The sequence below is a fragment of the Rhinolophus sinicus genome, linkage group LG16 (assembly GCF_036562045.2).
Source record: "Rhinolophus sinicus isolate RSC01 linkage group LG16, ASM3656204v1, whole genome shotgun sequence".
Classification (NCBI taxonomy): domain Eukaryota; kingdom Metazoa; phylum Chordata; class Mammalia; order Chiroptera; family Rhinolophidae; genus Rhinolophus; species Rhinolophus sinicus.
Window position 1 is genome coordinate 957,190 of NC_133765.1, and position 21,579 is coordinate 978,768.

General features: G+C 38.7%; 1 protein-coding gene across 3 annotated transcripts in view; it reads left to right on the forward strand.

The window, feature by feature from the left end:
* The window catches only part of LOC109438846 (tubulin-specific chaperone cofactor E-like protein), a 179,170-nt gene that overhangs the window by 41,934 nt on the left and 115,657 nt on the right, over positions 1 to 21,579 (forward strand). For all 3 annotated transcript variants that reach the window (XM_074321534.1, XM_074321532.1, XM_019718964.2), the window contains 2 exons: positions 1,664 to 1,790; positions 3,268 to 3,384. In XM_074321534.1, the coding sequence (XP_074177635.1) occupies positions 1,664 to 1,790; positions 3,268 to 3,384 (244 nt within the window). The remainder of the gene's footprint in view (positions 1 to 1,663; positions 1,791 to 3,267; positions 3,385 to 21,579) is intronic.

Consider the following 21,579-nt stretch of genomic DNA (forward strand, 5'->3'; position numbering starts at 1 on the left):
AGTGTTTTGTATTTTGGCCATGCTAATAGGTGTATAGTGGTATTTCATTGTTGTTTTAATTTGTAATTCCTTAATGACATGTGATGTTGAATATCTTTTCATGTGTTTACTTGCCATCTGTGTATCTTCTTTGGTGAGGCATCTGTTCAGGTCTTTTGCCCATTTTTTAACCCGGTTGTTCATTTTCTTATTGTGGAGTTCTAAGAGTTCTTTATTTTGTGTGACTACCCTTTATCAGAGGTGTCTTTAGCACATATACTAGTCTGTGGCTTTTCTTCTCATTCTGTTGACATTATCTTTCAGCCTATTTCTTAAAATAACTACATAACTAAAAATAACTAACCTATAACTGAAAAAGCAAATGGTTTAGTTTGCCATAGAGGTTATAAGGGGGGAAATTAAGTTTTAACATTTTCGCTGTGACATTCGTCTATAGTCGAATGATATTTCCATGCTGCTGACTACGGCGTTTGACTTTATCCCAGGAGTTCAGTGTTCCAGAAAGGAAGTTTAGGAGAGCAGATGTACATTTTTCTATATTTTTGTGTTTTTCAAGAATAAATAACAATAGGGAATTTCAATATTTAATCATTTATTTTAATAAATTGTAGCACCTTATCTGTATTTGCTTAAAGTATAAATACTGTAATTATTTTCTGTGGATTTTTGACACATTTTGGAGAACAAACTCGAAATCAGTTAATACAGTGAAAACGTTAAATAGTATTTTGCATGAGGAAGCTGTTTATTTCACAGCTCGACACCCCTTGAGCTAACTCTGTTCTTCATCCCAGATGGAAATGCCCTTCTGAAAGGAAGAGGACGATTGTAACTTGGGATAGTTTATGCACCAGAGTCCTCATAAATTGCTTCTCTCATAAATTGCTGAAGGTGGATAGAAATAAGAAGGGGCTATGTTGTTCTGTAAAATGGATTTAACGTGTTCTAAAGTTGACCAGCTTCATTATTATAGGGATATATTTCCTACTAGTGTCAGGTATTGACTTGGATGACAGATTTGCTCACAGCCATGGGAAGAGTTTCGTTTTAAGACTAAATGAGCTTAGTTTGTTGCATGTTGTTCTTACCCAAAGGTTCAAGTTTTTTGTTTTTGTGTGTTTGTTTTAAATTTTGAATCTGTTTTCCCTGCCCCCAAAATGTGGACAGTATGAAAGAGAGATATTTAGTTTCTGGTCCTATTGACCTTGCCCTTTTTAGAATTTGGTAGGTAAAAATTTGAGTCTGACAATGTCAACTCTGATCAACAGTTATATTCTTAGTCTGTATTTGATGAAAGAGTTTATCACATCATTTTTTTCATGACACATGTCCTGCTCATTGAAACCACCAGTGATTGCCTTTATAAGACATTTGGGTGGAGAATTAGTAGATGAGTGGATATTGGAGAATAAAGGTCTCTGTCTTGACCTCTAGGATCATACAAATAGGGGAGGCTATCGGGATGTTTTTATGGTATGGAACTGTATTTCATTCTTTCCTTGAATAAAAAGAAAAGTAAAAATAAAAACTCAGGATCTCTAACTAGTGTACTATCATTTTAGCATTTGAGATATTATTAATTGAAGTAATTTTTCTTGCTATGTTTATCTTCTTATTTGTATGGTTTTCTGGACTTACTTAAGCAATATATTTCTCAAATTAGGTTTGCAATCCTGGGAAGACATTGACAAACTAAATTCATTTCCCAAACTTGAAGAAGTGAGATTATTAGGAATTCCTCTTCTGCAGCCATATACCACCGAGGAGCGAAGGAAATTGGTAATAGCCAGGTCTGTTGTCCTGATTATTCTGCTTTTCTTTTTTTTTTTTTCTCAGGGGCCATGTTGTTTCATTAAAGGAATAATGCACTATTTGGGGGGGAGTGCACACTGCAAATTGATCCATCTTCTGAACAGACTGCTTGAAGGCGCTGCTTTTGTAGCTCTGAATCCTGGAAGGAAAGGAATGCAATATAATGAGAAAAATGTGAAATGTTTTTGGCTTGCCAAGACCACTGAAAAATTCCCTCACAAATGTAGTCTATGTTTATACTTCTTGATATTTATAATATCTGAAGTTCTGTTTTGGGTCATGAAGAAAAAGTAGGTACAATAGGAAACCGGTTATATTTTAGTTGTCCTTATTTTCTCTGTTAACATCGTGGTCATTTAAAGGGTAAATACCTGAAAATCAGGCTTTTTCATTAATGTAAAACTTAAGAGAACAACATCTGTGTTTTGTTCTTATTGCATAGACTGACTTAAATGTGACTACTATGTTGTTATCCTCTTCCTGACTTCCCTGCCTTTCGTGTCTCAGACTCCCACAGACTACTGAAATGACCGATGAGTATTTATATTTGTATGTGCTTTTAACAGCAATAATACTCGGCTAACGTGCAAAGGGCCATGGAACTTTGACTTGTTCTTTGTGTACTATACATAGTAGTTTTGAAAGGGGAACAGTAGCCGTTAAGTTTCCTAAAGAAGTGTGGTTAGTTAAACGGTATTAATATTTCTGTGACCAACAAACACTTTACTGCTTTCCAGTTATTAACATACTCATTAATATCTCACTGAACAGATAAGTTTTGGCATATTTTTCTTCTAAAATGAATGTCTTGTAATGGGCCTTGTATTTTATTTACTAATTATTTTGTAAATATAATAAATTAATTCTTGAAGTATATAACCGAATTGTACTGATTACAGAGTTATGCTGTCCAGTATGGTACCATTAGCCATGTGTGACTTTTGAGTGCTTGAAGTATGGCTAGTCTGAATTGAAGTACAAAATATACATTGGATTTCGAACACTTTATATGGAAAAGAGAATGTGAAGTATCGCAGTTATTTTTTAGCATTGATTACAGGTTGAAATGATTATGCCCTGCATATGTTGGGTTAAATAACATGTACGATTGAAATTAATTACATCTGTTGTATTTTTACTTTTTTAAAACATGGCTACTAGAGAATTTGGCTTGCATTATATTTAAGTTGGACAATGCAGTGCTGCCTACAATCATATTTTGAAAAGTGAGTTGTGATTATAAAAGGTCAGTGTCACATTCAAAAATGAAACTAGGTATTTTTGGTCCTTTTATTTTACACCATTTTAGTTTATGTCAGTAGTTGTACACAAGCAGAGCTACATCAAATGTGTCCTTTTAAGAGAATGAGAATGGACCTCAAACCAGTAATTTTATGTCTAAAGCCAAATATTTTTAATATCTTAAAACGTCTTTATTTTGGTATTTGCTTACAGATTGCCATCAGTTTCCAAACTGAATGGCAGTGTTGTTACTGATGGTGAGCGAGAAGATTCTGAGAGATTTTTTATCCGTTACTATGTGGACGTTCCGCAGGAAGAAGTGCCATTCAGGTAAAAATCCTTTGTTCGTTTAGCAACACTTCAGCAAGTGCTGAGGCAATTTAAGCACTGTTGTTGTACAACAAAATATAATTATTTGTTATTGGATCCTCTTAGAGGATATTGGTGATAGGTTAAAAAAATAAACACAAAAACAAACCTGTCTTGTCTAATTTTCCACAATGTATTTCTTCTAGCTTTGCACTTGTATTAAGAATGGTTGGGTAAGTATTTGACTGCTTCTAGAAGTTCCCACTCTATACTCCATATCATCGATTCCTTTTTAATTTTCTTCTCCAGGGGCATATTTTCCCTTACCCCCAAAATCGGTCTCTTCTTTCTCACATTGCATCTGCTTTTAGGATATATACTAAGTTCTGCAGTTTGGAAGAGTTGTCATGTGAACTGGGTTTAAAGAATTGTACTGAGAAAAGGACTGGAGTATAGACTCCAGGAAATAGTAAAGGAATTTAGGGTGGTTGGGTATAAAGAGAAATGCTGAGGGCTGAATTAGTAATTAACTTTAAGTATATAAAGAGTGTGTGCATATGTCTGTGTGTATGTATATAATACATATATATGTATATGTATTATATATATGAGGAACTACCTTTGAAATCTGTAAATATAAAAGGAAATGTAACAGGTATAATATAGGTAAATACAAAGAAGAAAAAGTCCTCTCAAAACAAGTTTCTGGGTGTTGGTAACTATAATCAGTTACCCAAAAAACTGGATGCTTTCCTTAATGACTTTAAGAATGATGTGAAATACATTTAACAGGAGGAGTTTCAGACAAACAGGATGCATATTGGCATTAAACGTGACTCAAATGAGTTGGTCCTTCTGGTTACAAACTTCTGTGATTTTAATTCATTCATTCTTAATATATCCATTTTCCCCCAGACTTCTCTATTATTTATAGACTTTGAGGTCGATATTCTGTAAGGCTCAACCAGTGCTGCATAAAAAGATTTGTGGTGGGCCGGCCCGGTGGCTCAGGCGGTTAGAGCTCCATGCTCCTAACTCCAAAGGCTGCCGGTAGGATTCCCACATGGGCCAGTGGGCTCTCAACCACAAAGTTGCCAGTTCGATTCCTCGACTCCCCCAATGGATGGTGGGCTGCTCCCCCTGCAACTAAGATTGAACACGGCACCTTGAGCTGAGCTGCCGCTGAGCTCACAGATGGCTCAGTTGGTTGGAGTGCATCCTCTCAACCACAAAGTTGCCTGTTCGACTCCCGCAAGGGTTGGTGCAACTAACAATGACAACTCGACCTGGAGCTGAGCTGCGCCCTCCACAACTAAGATTGAAAGGACAAAAACTTGACTTGGAAAAAGACCTGGAAGTACACACTGTTCCCCAATAAAGTCCTGTTCCCCTTCCCCAATTAAATCTTAAAAAAAAAAAAGATTTGTGGTATTATTAGTAGAATTTTAAAACTTAAGCATTTAAAAAATATTAGGCAAATTAAGGATTTAGAAGATAACCTTTTAAAATTAGCCAGGAACAGCCAGGTAGAGAGAAATAGATATTACTATGCCTTTTAACACAACCCAGAAATAATAGATTAAACTGCATCACATTTTTTTTTAGGTAAAAAATGGTCTAATATCTATAGCTTCATTTGATGGAAGAAGTAAGCATTTTGGCATTGAGCCAGTCTTCCATAGCAGTTAACTTCCAGTCTTGCAAGAAGTAGTATATAGTTGTATGTGGGCAGTGAATTGTTTTCTGTCTCTAATGGAGTAAGTATCCTAAAGGGCATTTATGCCTAAAGGGCATTTATGCCTCTGTAGTAGTTGGTGTTCTTGAATGCAGAAGTCATCTTTAATCAGGGGAGGAATTTATTGGAAGGATACTGAGGAATTAAAAGGATTGTTAGGCAGGCTGAGGTCTAGGCTTATACAGGAACTGAGGGAGGTAAGGATAGCCAAGGTTTCAACTTACAGTTTGTTGTATATATATCTCTGCTGACACTATCATGTCTAGATACAATACTGGACTTTACGATGAGACACTGCAGCTGTGTCATGGACTTTTGAGTCCTCTTAAGTGCCGAAAATAATCTCTCACTGTCCTTTGCTTCGTTCCCAAAGGGTCAAATATATGCATCTGACCAATGGCTTGGCTATATTTAGGGCATGTGCTCACACTCTGTCTCCCAAGAGGTAGGGAAAGGGATTATCTGTTCCACCTTGCCTTCTGCAGTGAGGTAGAATCTTACTTCTCCTGATCTTGGGACTTCCCTCCAAATAGGGACAATTCAGCAGAAAGAACATCTACCATAGTCTACCACTTAGACTACCCAATCTATGTATCTATATCTACATTTATCTATCTATCTATCTATCTATCTATCTATCTATCTATCTACTTACCTACCTACCTACCTACCTACCTACTCCCTATACTTACGTAAAAGAAATTATTCTTACCTGCCCTAATATATTCCCCGTACGAATGAAAATACATTTTTCTCTCCATGAAATTAGATAACCTGTTTATTCTAATCCTAAACACTCTGTGATTGATTAGCTACTACACAAAATTCATGTAGTCAAGCTATTCTAATTATCACTCTGGCCTTGCTGCCTATTTATGTAATTATGCCTACTTTTTCACTCACTAGTGGTTATATACCACTCTTTGGTCTCTTCCTTCCTTTTTGAAATTAAAATGGGCAACCTGATTTCAGTGTCTACTACCAACATTCCTGGCCTATAAAAAATGTTTTTGAAAGATGTGAATGTTCTACTCACTAGTGTATTTTTCAAGGCCTTGGAGAAGGAAATGTCTTCTGGGTCCTCCTAGTGTTCATAGATGGAAAATGGGTGACAGTAATTTCCATCATTCCTGTGTCCTGAAGGTTTTGAATTCATTTCTCCTTTCACATTGTCCCAAAGAATTTGTGATGTCTCAACTTTTAGTATAGACCACAATGAGTCCACTTTCCAAGCAGCCAACTAGAAAACATTTAGAATCACTCTAAATAGTTCTAAACCACTTCAGCTAACCACTGAATCTAGCTTTTTTTTTTTTTTTTAAAGATTTTATTGGGGAAGGGCAACAGGACTTTATTGGGGAACACTGTGTACTTCCAGGCCTTTTTTGTTTTTTTTTCCAAGTCAAGTTGTCCTTTCAATCTCAGTTGTGGAGGGTGCTGTTCAGCTTCAAGTTGTTGTTCTTTCAGTCTTAGTTCTGGAGGGCACAGCTCAGCTCCAGGTCCAGTTGCCGTTGCTAGTTGCAGGGGGCACAGCCCACCATCCCTTGCGGGAGTCGAACTGGCAACCTTGTGGTTGAGAGGATGCGCTCCAACCAACTGAGCCATCCGGGAGCTCAGCGGCAGCTCAGCTCAAGGTGCTGTGTTCAATTTTTTAGTTGCAGGGGGCGCTGCCCACCATCCCTTGCGGGAGTCGAGGAATTGAACTGGCAACCTTGTGGTTGAGAGCACGCGCTCCAACCAACTGAGCCATCCGGGAGGCAGCTCAGCTCAAGGTGCCGTGTTCAACCTTAGTTGCAGGGGGCAGAGCCCACCACCATCCCTTGCGGGTGGGACTCGAGGAGTTGAACTGGCAACTTTGTGGTTGAGAGCCCACTGGCCCATGTGGGAATCGAACCGGCAGCCTTCGGAGTTAGGAGCATGGAGCTCTAACCGCCTGAGCCACTGGGCGGGCCCTGAATCTAGCTTTTTGAATTCAGAACCTCTGTTAATATACCTATATCAACAAAATTAGCTAGATCTAAAATTGCTTTTCCTTCCTTGGTTAACACACTCTGAATCTATTACTATACTTATTTCCTATATTTTTGTTTATGTAAATGACCAGAGCCTTATAATTCTTATGGTGTTTTTGTAATTAGCCCCTTAGAGCATGCTGTGATCTTATGATAGGGGAACAGAGTATATATGTGGAAGGATGAGGCAAATGGGGAATTAGTTTACTGTTGCAAGGTAATTCTCTAAGGCAGGGGATTTTAATGCCCTTTCAAACAAGAGAGGAACAGTCTCATTAGACCCAGCTAGCAAGGGGGGCCTGAGTGAGAATTAGGAATTCAGGATACTCCCAAATCCTCCCATATACTTCCATTTCAATTCATGCTCTCTCTTTCTCTCTTACTTTCTCTCTCCAATGAGTGATCCAGTTTTCATAGAATATTCCCAGTATGGATGCGAATTTAACTGACCTATAATTCAACCTGGACCATCAAACCTTGTGCATTTGTTTTTATAGCTACCTCAGGTCTGTTACTGTAAGAGAAAACCCCTGTTTTTTTAAAGTACCTGCGTTTCAGTCTGTCCCTTGAGTTTAGTTTATGGGGATTTGACCCTAATATTGTCTTTATTTTAGCTAACCCTCACAATAGCAGATGCTCTGGATTCTCCATTCCCTTATATTGTTTTATTCTTGACAGCACTTTCTCAGTTACCTAAAGCATTCCATGTGGCCGCAGGTGATAATTACTTATTTCATTATTTCGTGTCAGACTTGCAGAATCACTTCCATGAATGCTGGTATGATATTCACTGGTCCCTACTAGGCTAGAAAACAATCCCAAATTGCCTTTAATTTCCCGAGGTATTATTGGCAGTAATTACTACTCCATGGTACTAATGTCTTAGGACACACAACAGCTCAGACCAATTTAAGAATAATAAATACTATGTAACTCACAGAATTGACAAGAAGACTAGAGAGTCAGGCGTGGGGAGGATTGATGAGAAGCAAGGCACAGGCAAGATTTCTGTGTCTTGCTGTATAAACAGTCTTCTTACACCGGCCACTGGACAGTCATCAGTAAGCTGCTAGACTTCATTGTCGTCAGACATTTACAGCCATGCTTTTAATGCTTGACTCTTATCTATCTGCTGTGAATAATTTTTGTTAGACCTTGTGTCTTTATATTACTTTTTTTTTTAGGAATAATTTTTTTTATTTTTCAGTTACAGTTAACATACAGTTGTACAACAGCGATTAGACATTTATACAACTTAAAGTGATTACCCTGACAAATCCAGTAACTGTCTGACACCATACATAGTTATTACAGTACTACTGACTGTATTCCCCATCCTATACTCTACATCTCCATGACTATTTTGTAACTATCAATTTGTATTTCTTTTTTTTTAAAGATTTTATTGGGGAAGGGGAACAGGACTTTATTGGGGAACAGTGTGTACTTCCAGGCCTTTTTTTCCAAGTCAAGTTGTTTTCCTTTCAATCTTAGTTGTGGAGCGTGCCGTTCAGCTTCAAGTTGTCCTTTCAGTCTTAGTTATGGAGGGCGCAGCTCAGCTCCAGGTCCAGTTGCTGTTTCTAGTTGCAGGGGGCACAGCCCACCATCCCTTGCAGGAGTCGAACTGGCAACCTTGTGGTTGAGAGGACGTGTTCCAACCAACTGAGCCATCTGGGAGCTCAGCGGCAGCTCAGCTCAAGGTGCCGTGTTCAATTTTAGTTGCAGGAGGCGCTACTCACCATCCCTTGTGGGACTCGAGGAATTGAACTGGCAATCTTGTGGTTGAGAGCCCATGTTCCATCCAACTGAGCCATCCGGGAGGCAGCTCAGCTCAAGGTGCCGTGTTCAATCTTAGTTGCAGGGGGCGGAGCCCACCATCCCTTGTGGGTCTTGAGGAATTGAACTGGCAGCCTTGTGGGTGAGAGCCCACTGGCCCATGTGGGAATCGAACCGGCAGCCTTCGGAGTTAGGAGCATGGAGCTCTAACCGCCTGAGCCACCGGGCCGGCCCAATTTGTATTTCTTAATCACCTGTCCCCTTCACCCTCCCCCGAACCCCCCAACTGACAACAATCAAAATGCTCTCTGTATCTATGAGCTTGTTTCCGTTACATTTGTTTCTGTTATCCTGTTCTCTAGATTCCACATACAAATGAAATCATATGGTATTTGTCTTCCTCTGTCTGACTTACTCCACTTAGCACAATACCCTCTGGGTCCATCCATGTTGTTGCAGATGGCAAGATTTCATTCTTTTTTATGGCTGAGTAATATTCCATTGTACCTATGTACCATCTCTGCTTTATCCAGTCATCCATTGATGGACACCCTGGTTGTCTCTATATCTTGGCCATTGTAAGTAATGCTGCACTGAACATAGGGGTGCACATCTCCCTTCAAAGTGATGTTTTGGTTTCTTAGGATAAATGTCCAGAAGTGGGATAACTGGGTCCTTCTTTGTCCCTTGTTATACCCTTTGTTTTAAAGTCTGGTTTGTCTGGTATAAGCATTGCCATCCCAGCTTTTTTGTTTGTTTCAATTTTCATGAAATACCTTTTTCCATCCCTTTACTTTCAGTCTATGTATATCTTTTGATCAGAAGTGAGTCTCTTGTACATAGCATATGTAAGGGTCTTGTTTTCTTATCCATTTAGCCACCCTTTGTCTTTTGATTGGATCATTTAATCCATTTACATTTAAAGTAATTGTTGATAGATATGTAGTTATTGCAATCTTATTATTCATATTTTTTATCTTTTTTACTTCTTCTTAAAGAAGTCCCTTCAACATTTCTTGTAATACTGGTTTGGTGGTGATTAAGTCCTTTAGATTCTTCTTGTCTGGGAAGCTCTTTATCTGTCCTTCCATTCTAAATGATAGCTCTCCTGGGTAGATGAAAAGTGCTTTTCATCACTTTGAATATTTTGTTCCAATCTCTTCTGGCCTGCAGAGTTTCTGTAGAGAAATCAGCTGTTAATCTTATGTGAGCTCCCTTGTAGGTAACTAACTGCTGTTCTCTTGCTGTTTGTAAAATTCACTTTGTCTTCAACCTTTGGCATTTTAATTTTAATGTGTCTTGGTGTGGGGCTCTTTGGATTCATCTTATTTGGGATTCTCTGTGCTTCCTGGGCTTGTGTGTCTTATTTCCTTTGCCAGGTTAAGGAAGTTTTCCATCATTATTTCTTCAAGTAGGTTTTCAATTCCTTGCTCTCTGTCCTCTCGTTCTGTATCCCATGCAATGGGAATGTTAGTATACTTAATGTTGTCCCACAGGCCCCTTAAACTAGTCTCATTTTTTTTTCTGTTCTGATTGGGTGTTTTCTGTTACCTTATCTTCCAAATCACTAATTCAATCCTATGTTTCATCTAACCTATTGATTCCCTCTAATATATATATATATATATATATATATATATATATATATATATATATATATTTTCAGTTATTGTCTTCTTCATTTCTGACTGGTTCTTTTTTATGTTTTCTCTCTCCCATTTTTATGTTTGCTATCTCTTTGTTGAGGTTCTCCCCGAGATCTCTGAGCATCCTTATAACCAGTGTTTTGAACTCTGTATCTGGTAGATTGCTCCATTTTATTTAGTTCTTTTTCTGGAGCTTTGTTCTATTCTTTCATTTGGGACATGTTTCTTTGTCTCCCCATTTTGGCTGCCTCCTTGTGTTTGTTTCTATGCATTAGGTAGAGCTGCTATGTCTCCTGGTCTTAGTAGAGTGGCCTTATGTAGTAGGTAGGTGTCCTGTGGGACCCAGTGGCGCAGTCTCCCTGGTTACCTGAGCCGAGTGCTCCAGGTGTGTCCCTTATGTGTGTTGTGTGTGCCCTTCTGTTGTAGTTGAATCTTGGTTGCTGTTTGCACATCTGTGGGAGGGATTGACTGTAGGGCTGATTGATTGTGAGGACTTTCCATGACTATAGTGCAGTAGCTGTTGTGCAGGAGCTAATCCTGTGGAGCAGGATTCGCTTTAGCAAAGCTCTGGTGCCTGTCCAGTTTGCTCTTTGGTTATGTCTTTTGTGGTTGGGTGGTGCTCTGGTGTGGTGCTGTCTACCAGGTGGTTGGTTCTGGGGCCACTTGGGAGGGGCTTTGATTGCCAGCCCAAGTCAGCTGCTGCTGCCTGTGCCCTGCCCAGGGCTACTTGGTATGAGTTACAAAGTGGTCTGCAGCTGGTTGCCCCTTTTTCTGGACTTGGAGGTGTATGGGAGAGGCTAAGCTGTGGACCAAGGCCGGCTCCCACTAGTGCTGGGTTTGGGGCTGCTTTCCATGCCTTCTGTATTCTAATAACTGCCAGATTTATACCTCCTGCTTTGACCTGACCCTAAGTTTCAAACTAGTGTTTCTAAATGCCTGCTTGACATCTCCATCTACACGTTTGTAACTAATGTTTCCAAAAATGAACTTTTGATAACCTTGTTTACCTTCCCCTGGTCCAACCTGCACCACCATATCTGTTGCTCTATAAGTTTCCTCCATCTCTTCATTTTTCCAAGTGCTCAGGACAAAAACCTTGGCACCATCCTTGATTTCTTTCTCCACCTATGTCGAGTCCATTGGTTTTCTTTCAGTTCTTCTTTCAGAAATACATATAGAATCTACTTCTTGCCATTCATTTTAGTATAAGCCTTCATCGTTTCTTACCTGCATTATTATAATATCCTCCTAGTTGGGCTTCCTGAATCCACCCTTGCCCCCTTCTAGCTTATTCTCCACATGGCAGCAAGTTTATAAGAACTCAAGTTTAGGGGCAGTCATTTGGCTCAGTTGGTTAGAGTGTGGTGCTCATAACACGTAGGTTGCTGGTTTGATTCCCACATGGGCCAGTGAGCTGCCCTCCACAACTAGATTGGAAAAAAAAATGACTTGACTTGGAGCTGATGGATCCTGGAAAAACACACTGTTACCCAATATTCCTCAATAAAAAAAAAAAAAGAACTCGAGTTTATTAAAAAACCATCACTGCTATTCCTCAAATACGTCAAGCACACTCCCACCTCAGGCCTCTGCACTTTTCCACTCTTTGAATGCACCAGGGTAACTGCTTGGCTCTCTCCTTTGCTGATACCTTATGAGAGATTCCTTCCCTGACCATTCTATCTGTCTCTTACCCTAGTTTTATTATTAACACCTAACCTGTATTTCTTGTATTCTGTTGGTCTCCCCCCGTTGTCCTGTAGGCTATGTAAAAGCAGGAACTTCTGTTTTGTGCCTTGTTATACCCTCAGTGCTTAGAGTAGTGTCTGAAAACATAGCATTTCTTCAATAAAGTGATTGAATAGTCACATTATGCTCTGGGAGCACAAAAGAGGGATACTTAACTCTGCTGGAAGAGGTGGTACTTCCTAGAAAATGAGTTGATCTGGTGAAGGTGAGGGCAAAGTATTCCAGACAGCTTTGAGTATGTGGGAAGTAAAGGCACAGAAGTATGAAATAACTCTGTGTGTAGTGAAGTACAATAGTTCGATATGACTTAGTGAAAAGTAGGAAGTGGGAACTATGGCAGCTAATGTTGGGGAGGAAGACAGGGACTAGAGGAGTCCATTAAAAACCTTGGTATGCCATGCCAGGAGATTTTTTCTTATAGGCAGTGAGAAATCATTGAAAGCTTTCAAGTTGGGGGAGTTACAGTGGGCGGATTTGGGGTTATATTTAGAAGGAAAAGCTGAGAGAGACCCAGTAACCTAGTTAATAACTGAGACTTTAGTAAAGGAGGATATGTGTTTTGGAGGTTGCTTCTATCTTCTACAGAGTTACGCATGTTAGGACTGAATCTCACCATAGAATTTCAAGTTGTCCTTAGAAGACACATTGTGAAGTTCTGCTGCTTTTTTTGAGATATTTATAGCCCTGATTTCGCTAGGGTATAAAATACCATTTTGAGAGCAAGAAACCTCCACATTCATGAATCTGGTACATGTTAAAGTATGCCTGTCTATTATTTTTGCTTTGCCCTGTATCAGATGTCTGTCCACATCGCGCATATATAAATTGTTCCTTTTTGTGTTTACTTTATCTCTTAATTTCCTCTGAGAGATTCGATTTAAATTGCTTATATAGTACTTAACTAATACCAAGTCCTCCTCTGTTTAGTTTTAAAGAGAAAAAGGAAAACTATAACTTTTCTTTTAGAAATCAACGTATCATTATCTTTGGGGTTCAGTGGTTTCTTTTTTGTTTTTAAGGATAGTGGAGGGGAGTAAATTCATAGACTTGGGGTGTTTTTTTAAATTTTTGAGACTTGAAAATATTGTTTTTCATAAAGAGGAGTTATAAGAGGCATAGCTCTAGTGAGAAATGATTTGACAGGAGGAAATGCTATTGTCAGAGAGAGTGGCAAAGCCAGAAATAGGTTTTCTTAAAGGCTTTTCTTTGCTTTTACTCTTCACTGGTACTTCACTTTCTGTGTTGCAAGGAATCTCAAAACTATGCCCTGAGATATCCTAATTTATGATGTCAAGGCTTATATTAGGCATTCCTCAAATGCTTATTTGGTAGTTTTTAGTGGTATGCTTTCTAAAATATGGAGAGTATGTTTTCTTGTTCCTTAAGACTGAGGCTCTCTCTCTTTTATTTTTTAAATAAAGCTGATTGTATCTTCATGTCATTGTGAGAGCAGGGCAGCAGCCTGTATTTGGACACCATCTCAATGAAGGCTGATTGTGTCTTGGATGCTGGAGAAATCCTAGTGTGCTGTGTCTGTTACCTCATATTCCTTCTAGACAGAGGAACTGCTGTTGGGAAGGAACATTCCTACATGGGACTTGAGTCTCCTGGGGTTCTCCATATTGCCAGGCTCCATCATCCTCTGACAAGGGCAGTGACACAGCACTCCTCACATTCAGCTGCTAGTCTGATGTGAAACAAAAGGGGCTTTCTCCTTGGCGCACCATGGAGAGCCTCTGAAATGTTAGCCTTCCCTGTCGCTTACAGCCTTTGTCATTCCAATTACCTTGGACTTTATTTTGACTTCTTGCCACTTTCCCAGCCCAGCAGAAGATAGGCTACCTTCCTAATCTTGATAGGAATTATATATGAGAATCTGAATATACCTGCAAAGGAAAAAAAGAATAAGAACCAGTCCTCCCAAATCATGATCTTTAGTGTCTGAACTTTACTTTTGGCAAGGGCAGGGGGTTGGTTTTCTCTGTTTCGTTTTGTTAGCTTTTTAGAATTAAACTATATATATACTGAAAAATACTGAGAATAATAAAACACTCATGTTCACACTGTTCAGAACTGATAATTATTAATGTGTCACTCAAGTTTATTTCTTTTTATTTTTTATTTTTTTAAATTTATTGGAGTTACAATTGTTAGTAAAATTACATAAATTTCAGGTGTACAATTCTGTAATACATCATCTATAAATCCCATTTTGTGTTCACCACCCAGAGTCAGTTCTCCTTCCATCACCATACATTTGATCCCTTTACCCTCATCTCCCACCCCCCACCCCCCTTACCCTCTGGTAACCACTAAACTACTGTCTGTGTCTATGAGTTTTTGTTTCTCATTTGTTTGTCTTGTTCTTTTGTTGTTTTTGGTTTATATACCACATATCAGTGAAATCATACGGTTCTCTGCTTTTTTTGTCTGACTTATTTTGCTTAGCATTATACTCTCAAGATCCATCCATGTTGTCACAAGTGTTCCTATATCACCTTTTCTTACCACCGAATAGTATTCCATTGTGTATATATACCACAACTTCTTTATCCATTCATCTATCGAAGGACATTTTGGTTGTTTCCATGTCTTGGCCACTGTAAATAGAGCTGCAATGAATATTGGAGCACACTTGTCTTTATGTATAAATGTTTTCAGATTTTTTGGGTAGATACCCAGGAGAGGGATTGCTGGGTCATATGATAATTCTATTCGTAATTTTTTGAGGAACCTCCACACCGCTTTCCATAACGGCTGCACCAGTCTGCATTCCCACCAACAGTGTATGAGGGTTCCTTTTTCTCCACAGCCTCTCCAACACTTTTTACCATTTGTTTTGTTGATGACAGCCATTCTGACTGGGGTGAGGTGATATCTCATTGTGGTTTTTATTTGCATTTCTCTGACAATTAGTGATGTTGAGCATTTTTTCATATGTCTATTTGCCATTTGTATGTCCTCTTTGGAGAAATGTCTCTTCAGGTCCTCTGCCCATTTTTTAATTGGGTTGTTTGTTTTTTTTTGTTATTGAGATGTATGAGTTCCTTGTATGTTTTGGATATTAGCCCCTTATTGGAGGCACTGTTTGCAAAAATTTTCTCCCATTCAGTTGGTTGCCTCTTTATTTTGTCGATGGTGTCTTTTGCTGTGCAGAAGCTTTTAAGTTTGATATAGTCTCATTAATTTATTTTAGCTTTTACTTCCCTTGCCTTTGGATTCAAATTCATAAAACGCTCTTTGAACCCAAGGTCCATAAGTTTAGTACCTATGTTTTCTTCTATGCAGTTTATTGTGTCAGGTCTTATGCTTAAGTCTTTGATCCATTTTGAATTAATTTTGGTACATGATGACAGATAGCAGTCCAGTTTCATTCTTTTGCACGTGGCTTTCCAGTTCTGCCAGCACCATTTATTGAAGAGGCTGTCTTTCCTCTATTGTATGTTTTTTGCTTCTTTGTCAAACATTATCTGTCCATATTTCTGTGGTTTTATTTCTGGGTTCTCAATTCTATTCCATTGGTCTATGTGTCTGTTTTTCTGCCAATACCATGCTGTTTTGATTATTGTGGCCCTGTAGTACAGGCCAAAGTCAGGAAGTGTGATACCTCCATTATTGTTCTTTTTTCTTAAGATTGGTTTGGCTATTTGGGGTCTTTTCGTGGTTCCAAAAAAATCTGGTGATATTTGTTCTATTTCTTTAAAAAATGCCATTGGAATTTTGATGGGGATTGCATTAAATCTGTATATTGCTTTGAGTAATATGGCCATTTTAACTATGTTGATTCTTCCAATCCATGAGCATGGAATGTCTTTCCATTTCTTTGTGTCTTCTTCAATTTCTTTAAAAAATGTCCTGTAGTTTTCAGCATATAGGTTTTTCACATCCTCGGTTAAGTTTATTCCTAGGCATTTTATTCTTTTTGCTGCAATTGCAAAAGGAATGTTTTTTTTTTTTCTTCTTTATTTCTTTTTCTCACATTTCATTGTTAGTATATAGGAATGCAGTGGACTTTTGTACATTGATTTTGTAGCCGGCAACTTTACTGTATTTGTTGATTGTTTTTAATAGCTTTTTGGTGGAGTCTTTAAGGATTTCTATGTATAGCATCATGTCATCTGCAAAGTGTGACAATTTAACTTCTTCATTCCCAATTTGGATGCCTTTTATTTCTTTCTCTTGCCTGATAGCTCTGGCAAGGACTTCCAACACTATGATGAAAAGCAGAGGTGATAGGGGACAGCCAAGTCGTGTTCCTCAATGTAGAGCAAAGGGTTTCAGTTTTTCACCGTTAATTATGAGATTAGCTGAGGGTTTGTCGTATATTGCCTTTATTATGTTAAAGTATTTTCCTTCTGTACTTATTTTAATAAGTGTTTTAATCATAAATGGATGTTGTATTTTGTCAAATGCTTTTTCTGCATCAATTGATATAATCATATGATTTTTGTTCTTTATTTTGTTTATGTGATGTACCACATTGATGGATTTGCATATGTTGAACCATCCTTGTGCCCCGGGGATGAACCCCACTTGGTGGTGATGAATAATCTTTTTAATGCATTGTTGCATTCGATTTGTTAGAATTTTGTTAGGATTTTTGCATCTGTATTCATCAGAGATATTGGTCTGCAGTTTTCTTTGTTGTTGTTGTCCTTAACAGCTTTTGGTATCAGGGTAATGTTGGCCTCATAAAATGAGTTAGGGAGTACTGTCTCTTCTTCAATTTTTTGGAAGAGTTTGAGCAGGATTGGTATTAGATCCTCTTTGAAGGTTTGGTGGAATTCACTAGTGAAGCCATCTGGTCCAGGATTTTTGCTTTTGGGAAGGTGTTGGATGACTCATTCAATTTCATTACTGGTGATCGGTCTGTTTAGATTTTCTCGTTTTTCATGGTTCAGCCTAGGAAGGCTATATGTTTCTAAGAACTTTTCCATTTCTTCTAGGTTATTGAATTTGGTGGCATATAGTCCTTCATAGTGTTTTTGGATGATCCTTTGTATTTCTGTGGCATCCGTGATAACTTCCCCTTTTTCATTTCTGATTTTGTTTATTAGTGTCTTCTCTTTATCTTAGTGAGTCTAGCCAAGGATTTGTCAGTTTTGTTAATCTTTTCAAAGAACCAGCTCTTCGTCACATTAATTTTTTCTTTTGTCTTTTGTTCTCTATTTCATTTAGTTCTGCTCTGTTTTTTATTATTTCCTTTCTTCTGCTGACCTTGTGTTTCATTTTTCGTCTTTTTCTAGTTCCTGAAGGTATAACATGAGGTTATTTATTTGGGATTTTTCTGTTTCTTGAGATAGGCCTGTAATGACATAAATTTCCCTCTTAAAACTGCTTTCACTGAATCCCAAAAAGCTTGGTAGGATGTATTTTCATTTTCGTTTGTTTCTATGTATCTTTTGATCTCTCCTCTAATTTCTTCTTTGGCCCGGTCGTTCTCTAAGAGTATGTTATTTAATCTCCATGTATTTGTGTGTTTTCCTGCTTTCTTTTCACAGTTGATATCTAATTTCAAAGCCTTGTGATCAGAGAATATGCTTGGTATGATTTCAATCTTAAATTTGTTGAGCCTAGTTTTATGTCCCAATATATGGTCTATCATTGAGAATGTTCCATGTACACTAGAAAAAAAATGTATAGTCTGAAGTTTTAGGATAAAGTGCTCAATTATGTCCATTTCATCTAATGTGTCATTTAGGGCTGCTATTTCATTATTTATTTTCTGTTTGGGTGATCTATCCATAGCTGTCAATGATGTATTTAGGTCCCCTAATATAATTGTGTTTTCGTTAATATCTCCCTTTAGTTCTGTTAGTAGTTTCTGGGTATATTTCAGTGCTCGCTTATTGGGGGCATAAATATTGATGACTGTTTTGTCTTCTTGTTGTATAGTCCCCTTTACCATTACGAAATGTCCATCTTTGTCTCTTGTTACCGTTTTCACCCTGAAGTCTGTTTCATCTGATATCATTATGGCTACACCTGATTTTCTCTGGGTACCATTTGCTTGGAGTGTCAATTTCCACCCATTCACTTCGAGTCTATGCTTGTCCTTGTAGCTAAGATGTGTCTCTTGGAGACAGCATATGGTTGGGTTTAGTTTTTTGATCCAATCTGCTACTCTGTGCTTTTTTATTGGTGAGTTGTGTCCATTTACATTTAGGGTGATTATTGATATGTGAAGATTTCCTGTCATTCTATCTTTAGTTTTCTGGTAAGACTGTGTCTCCATTGTTTCTTTGCCTTTTTGTTGTTGTCTATTATTTCTGTGTGGTGGTATTCTATGCTTTTTCCCTCTGTTTCTTCTTTTATTACAGTATATATTTCAGTTCTGGTTTTTTTTGAGCGGTTACCATTAAGTTTATGTAGACGAAAGTTTAATATTTAAGGTATTCCATTTTCTTCAGCATGCTTACTTTCTCCATTCCCATGTTCCGGTTCAGACCTTTACTCTCTCCCTTTTTATGTTTTTGTTGCCGCAAATTGTCCCTGTTGATGGTGGTCGTATAGCCTCCTTTAGTATTTCTTGTAGTGCAGGTCGTGTATTAGAAAATTCCCTCAGTTTCTGTATGCCTGGAAAGGTGTTTATTCCTCCTTCATATCAAAAGGATATCTTTGCTGGGTATATTATTCTTGGCTCATAATTTCTCTCTTTCAATGGGTTGAATATTTGTTTCCACTCCCTCCTGGCTTGTAGAGTTTCTGCTGAAAACTCTGATGATAATCTAATAGGCTTTCCTTTGTAGGCTACCGTCTTCTTTCCCCTGTCTGCCTATCTGTGCTTTCTGGCATCTCGTTGAGCTTTTTCAGAACTGCAATCTTGAATTCTCTGTCATTTAAGTCACATATTTCCATATCTGTAAGTTCCTTTTCTGGAGACTTTTCACTTTCTTTCTGAGCTGACTTGTTGCCTTGGTTATTCCTGGGAATTACTGATTTACTATTTCTCTTCCTAGACATCTACAGGCGTGGCTTCTGCAACAGATTGATAGGAAGAGGTCTTTCTTTTGTTTTCCAGTACTTTTTGATAGAATGTTTTATTTTCTCTCCGACTGCAGCCTTTTTTTCTCTCTCACATGGTAGTGCTATGTTTTCTTTGCACTATTCTAGCTTCTCACACAACGGGGGTTTTCCCTGGGAGATGGGCGTCTCCTGTGTAAATAGTTCCTCTAGGTCACAGGGCGCAGTGTCTCAGTGGGTATGCGGAGAGCTTTTGAAGTTCCAAAGCTCTTCCTGCACCAGATTCAGAGTCCATATGTTTCAGCAGTTCTGTTTACTCCTGCAGGGATCCACCCAGGTTCATGGGGACGTGGGCGGGGTGGTTTGTGAGAGGTGGCCCAGAGCAATGGCGGGGACCACCACCATAGCCATTCTTGCTTGCACAGCTCCCTCCCTTTGCTGGAACTAGTTGGGCTGCAAATCTGTGTCTGCGGTCCACAGTTCTCAGAACTGTAAATACTCTGTTCTTTTGATCTGACATTGCTACTGTTCTGCTTCTAGCACTGGGCAGGTGGGGTGGGGCGAGCTCTGGGAGAACAGGAAGGGTGCGGCTAGTCTCTGTGTCTAAGGCTTCCATTCTCTGCTCGGCAGTGAGGGCTTAAACTACCATGTTCAGCCTTTTTCCGTTAGTCTTTGTTCCAAGGTCTCTGCCGTGAGCGTTGGGTTCAGCCGTGTTATATGCTGTCCCCTCAGCTCTGTGGGCCATAAATGGAGCCCTAGCAGTGTGAGTTCTTCCCTCCCCCGCAGCTGCGGTAGTTCCAGGATGCAGCGAACCAGGAGCAGCGAGCTAGGTCTGAGTCCCTTACCCGCACGACTCTGTCTCTGTACTTCTCTCTTCCCTCCTCCCCCACTATCACAATTTGCCCACCGTTAGGTTATTTCTGTAGTGTGCCTCTTAGTTTTCCCTGTCTGCTGTGCAGGGAGTCCTTTGTGGAGTTATAGTTGTTTGATTTTTTATAAATTCCAGGGGAGATTTCCAGAGGTTCACCTCACGCCGCCATTTTATAACGTCTCTCACTTTTAATTTTCTTGAAAAGAAGTTTGAAAAATTTAATGTCAAGTGTATCAGTCCTTTATGGTTTATTCTTATTCCATCTATTAAAGAAATCTTTTCGAAAGATCACTTAAGATAATATCCTGGGTTTCTTTCTTGAAGTATTTTCACATTTATGTTTTTGATCTATCTGGAATTGTTTTGTTTTTTTTTTAATTGGGGAACCGTAGTGTGTTTTTCCCAGGACTCATCAGCTCCATCCAAGTCCTGCTGTTGTCCTTTCCATCTTAGTTGCAGGGAGCACAGCCCACCATCCCTTGCAGGAGTCCAACTGGCACCCTTGTGGTTCAGAGCCCATGCTCCACACAACTAAGCCATCTGGCCACCTGAGAGCTCAGTGGCAACTCATTGACTTCATTCTACTTGCAGGGGGCGCAGCTCACTGGCTCGTTTGGAAGTTCCATGGGCAGCCTTGTTCAGAGTTCGTGCTCTAACCAACTGAGCCACCCATCCGCCCTACTTGGAATTTATTTTTGTGTATAGTGTCAAAATAGAGGTCTGAGGGTTTGATTTTCTCCCCCATATTGATAATTGGTATTCACTACTGATCTGTAATGCCACCTCTGTCATATATCTAGCTTTTCATGTACATTCATGGTTCTTTTTCCGGACCCTGTTCTGTTTTATCAGTGTTTTTGTTAATTCCTGTATCATTACAAAGTTGCTAAATTATAGAAGTCTAAATTTCCAATTAGGGAAATTTTCCCCACCTAATTGTTTCCAGATTACTTTAATTATTATAGACCTTTTTTTTCTATGAATTTTGGGGTTGGGTTATCAAGTTCCACAAAAATCCTGCTATAGTTAGGATTCTGATTACATTGAGTTCACTAATTTGGGAGAACTGACATCTTGATGCTATTATGTATTATCTGTGAATATAGGATAACTTTCAATTTAATTCAGAGCATCTTTTTTGTCCTTCAGCAGTGTTTCTAATTCTCTCACAAAGGCTTTGCACATCTCTGTTAAATTTATTTCTAGCGCAGCGTCTTCTACGATGTTTTAAATTCAAATTTTTTTTTCAATTACTACTTCCTAATTGGTTATTGTTGGTGTATAAAAATAGATTTGTTTTTGTGTGTTGATCATGTATCTGTTAGTCTTGCTGATGTACAGAATAGTTCGTCTTTACTTCCTTTTGGATCCATGGGGACAGTCATATCTGCAAATAATTTTTATATCTGTTTTTGGGATAGGAGCTCCTCCGGTATAATATTTAAAATGAACAGTGAAAGAGGC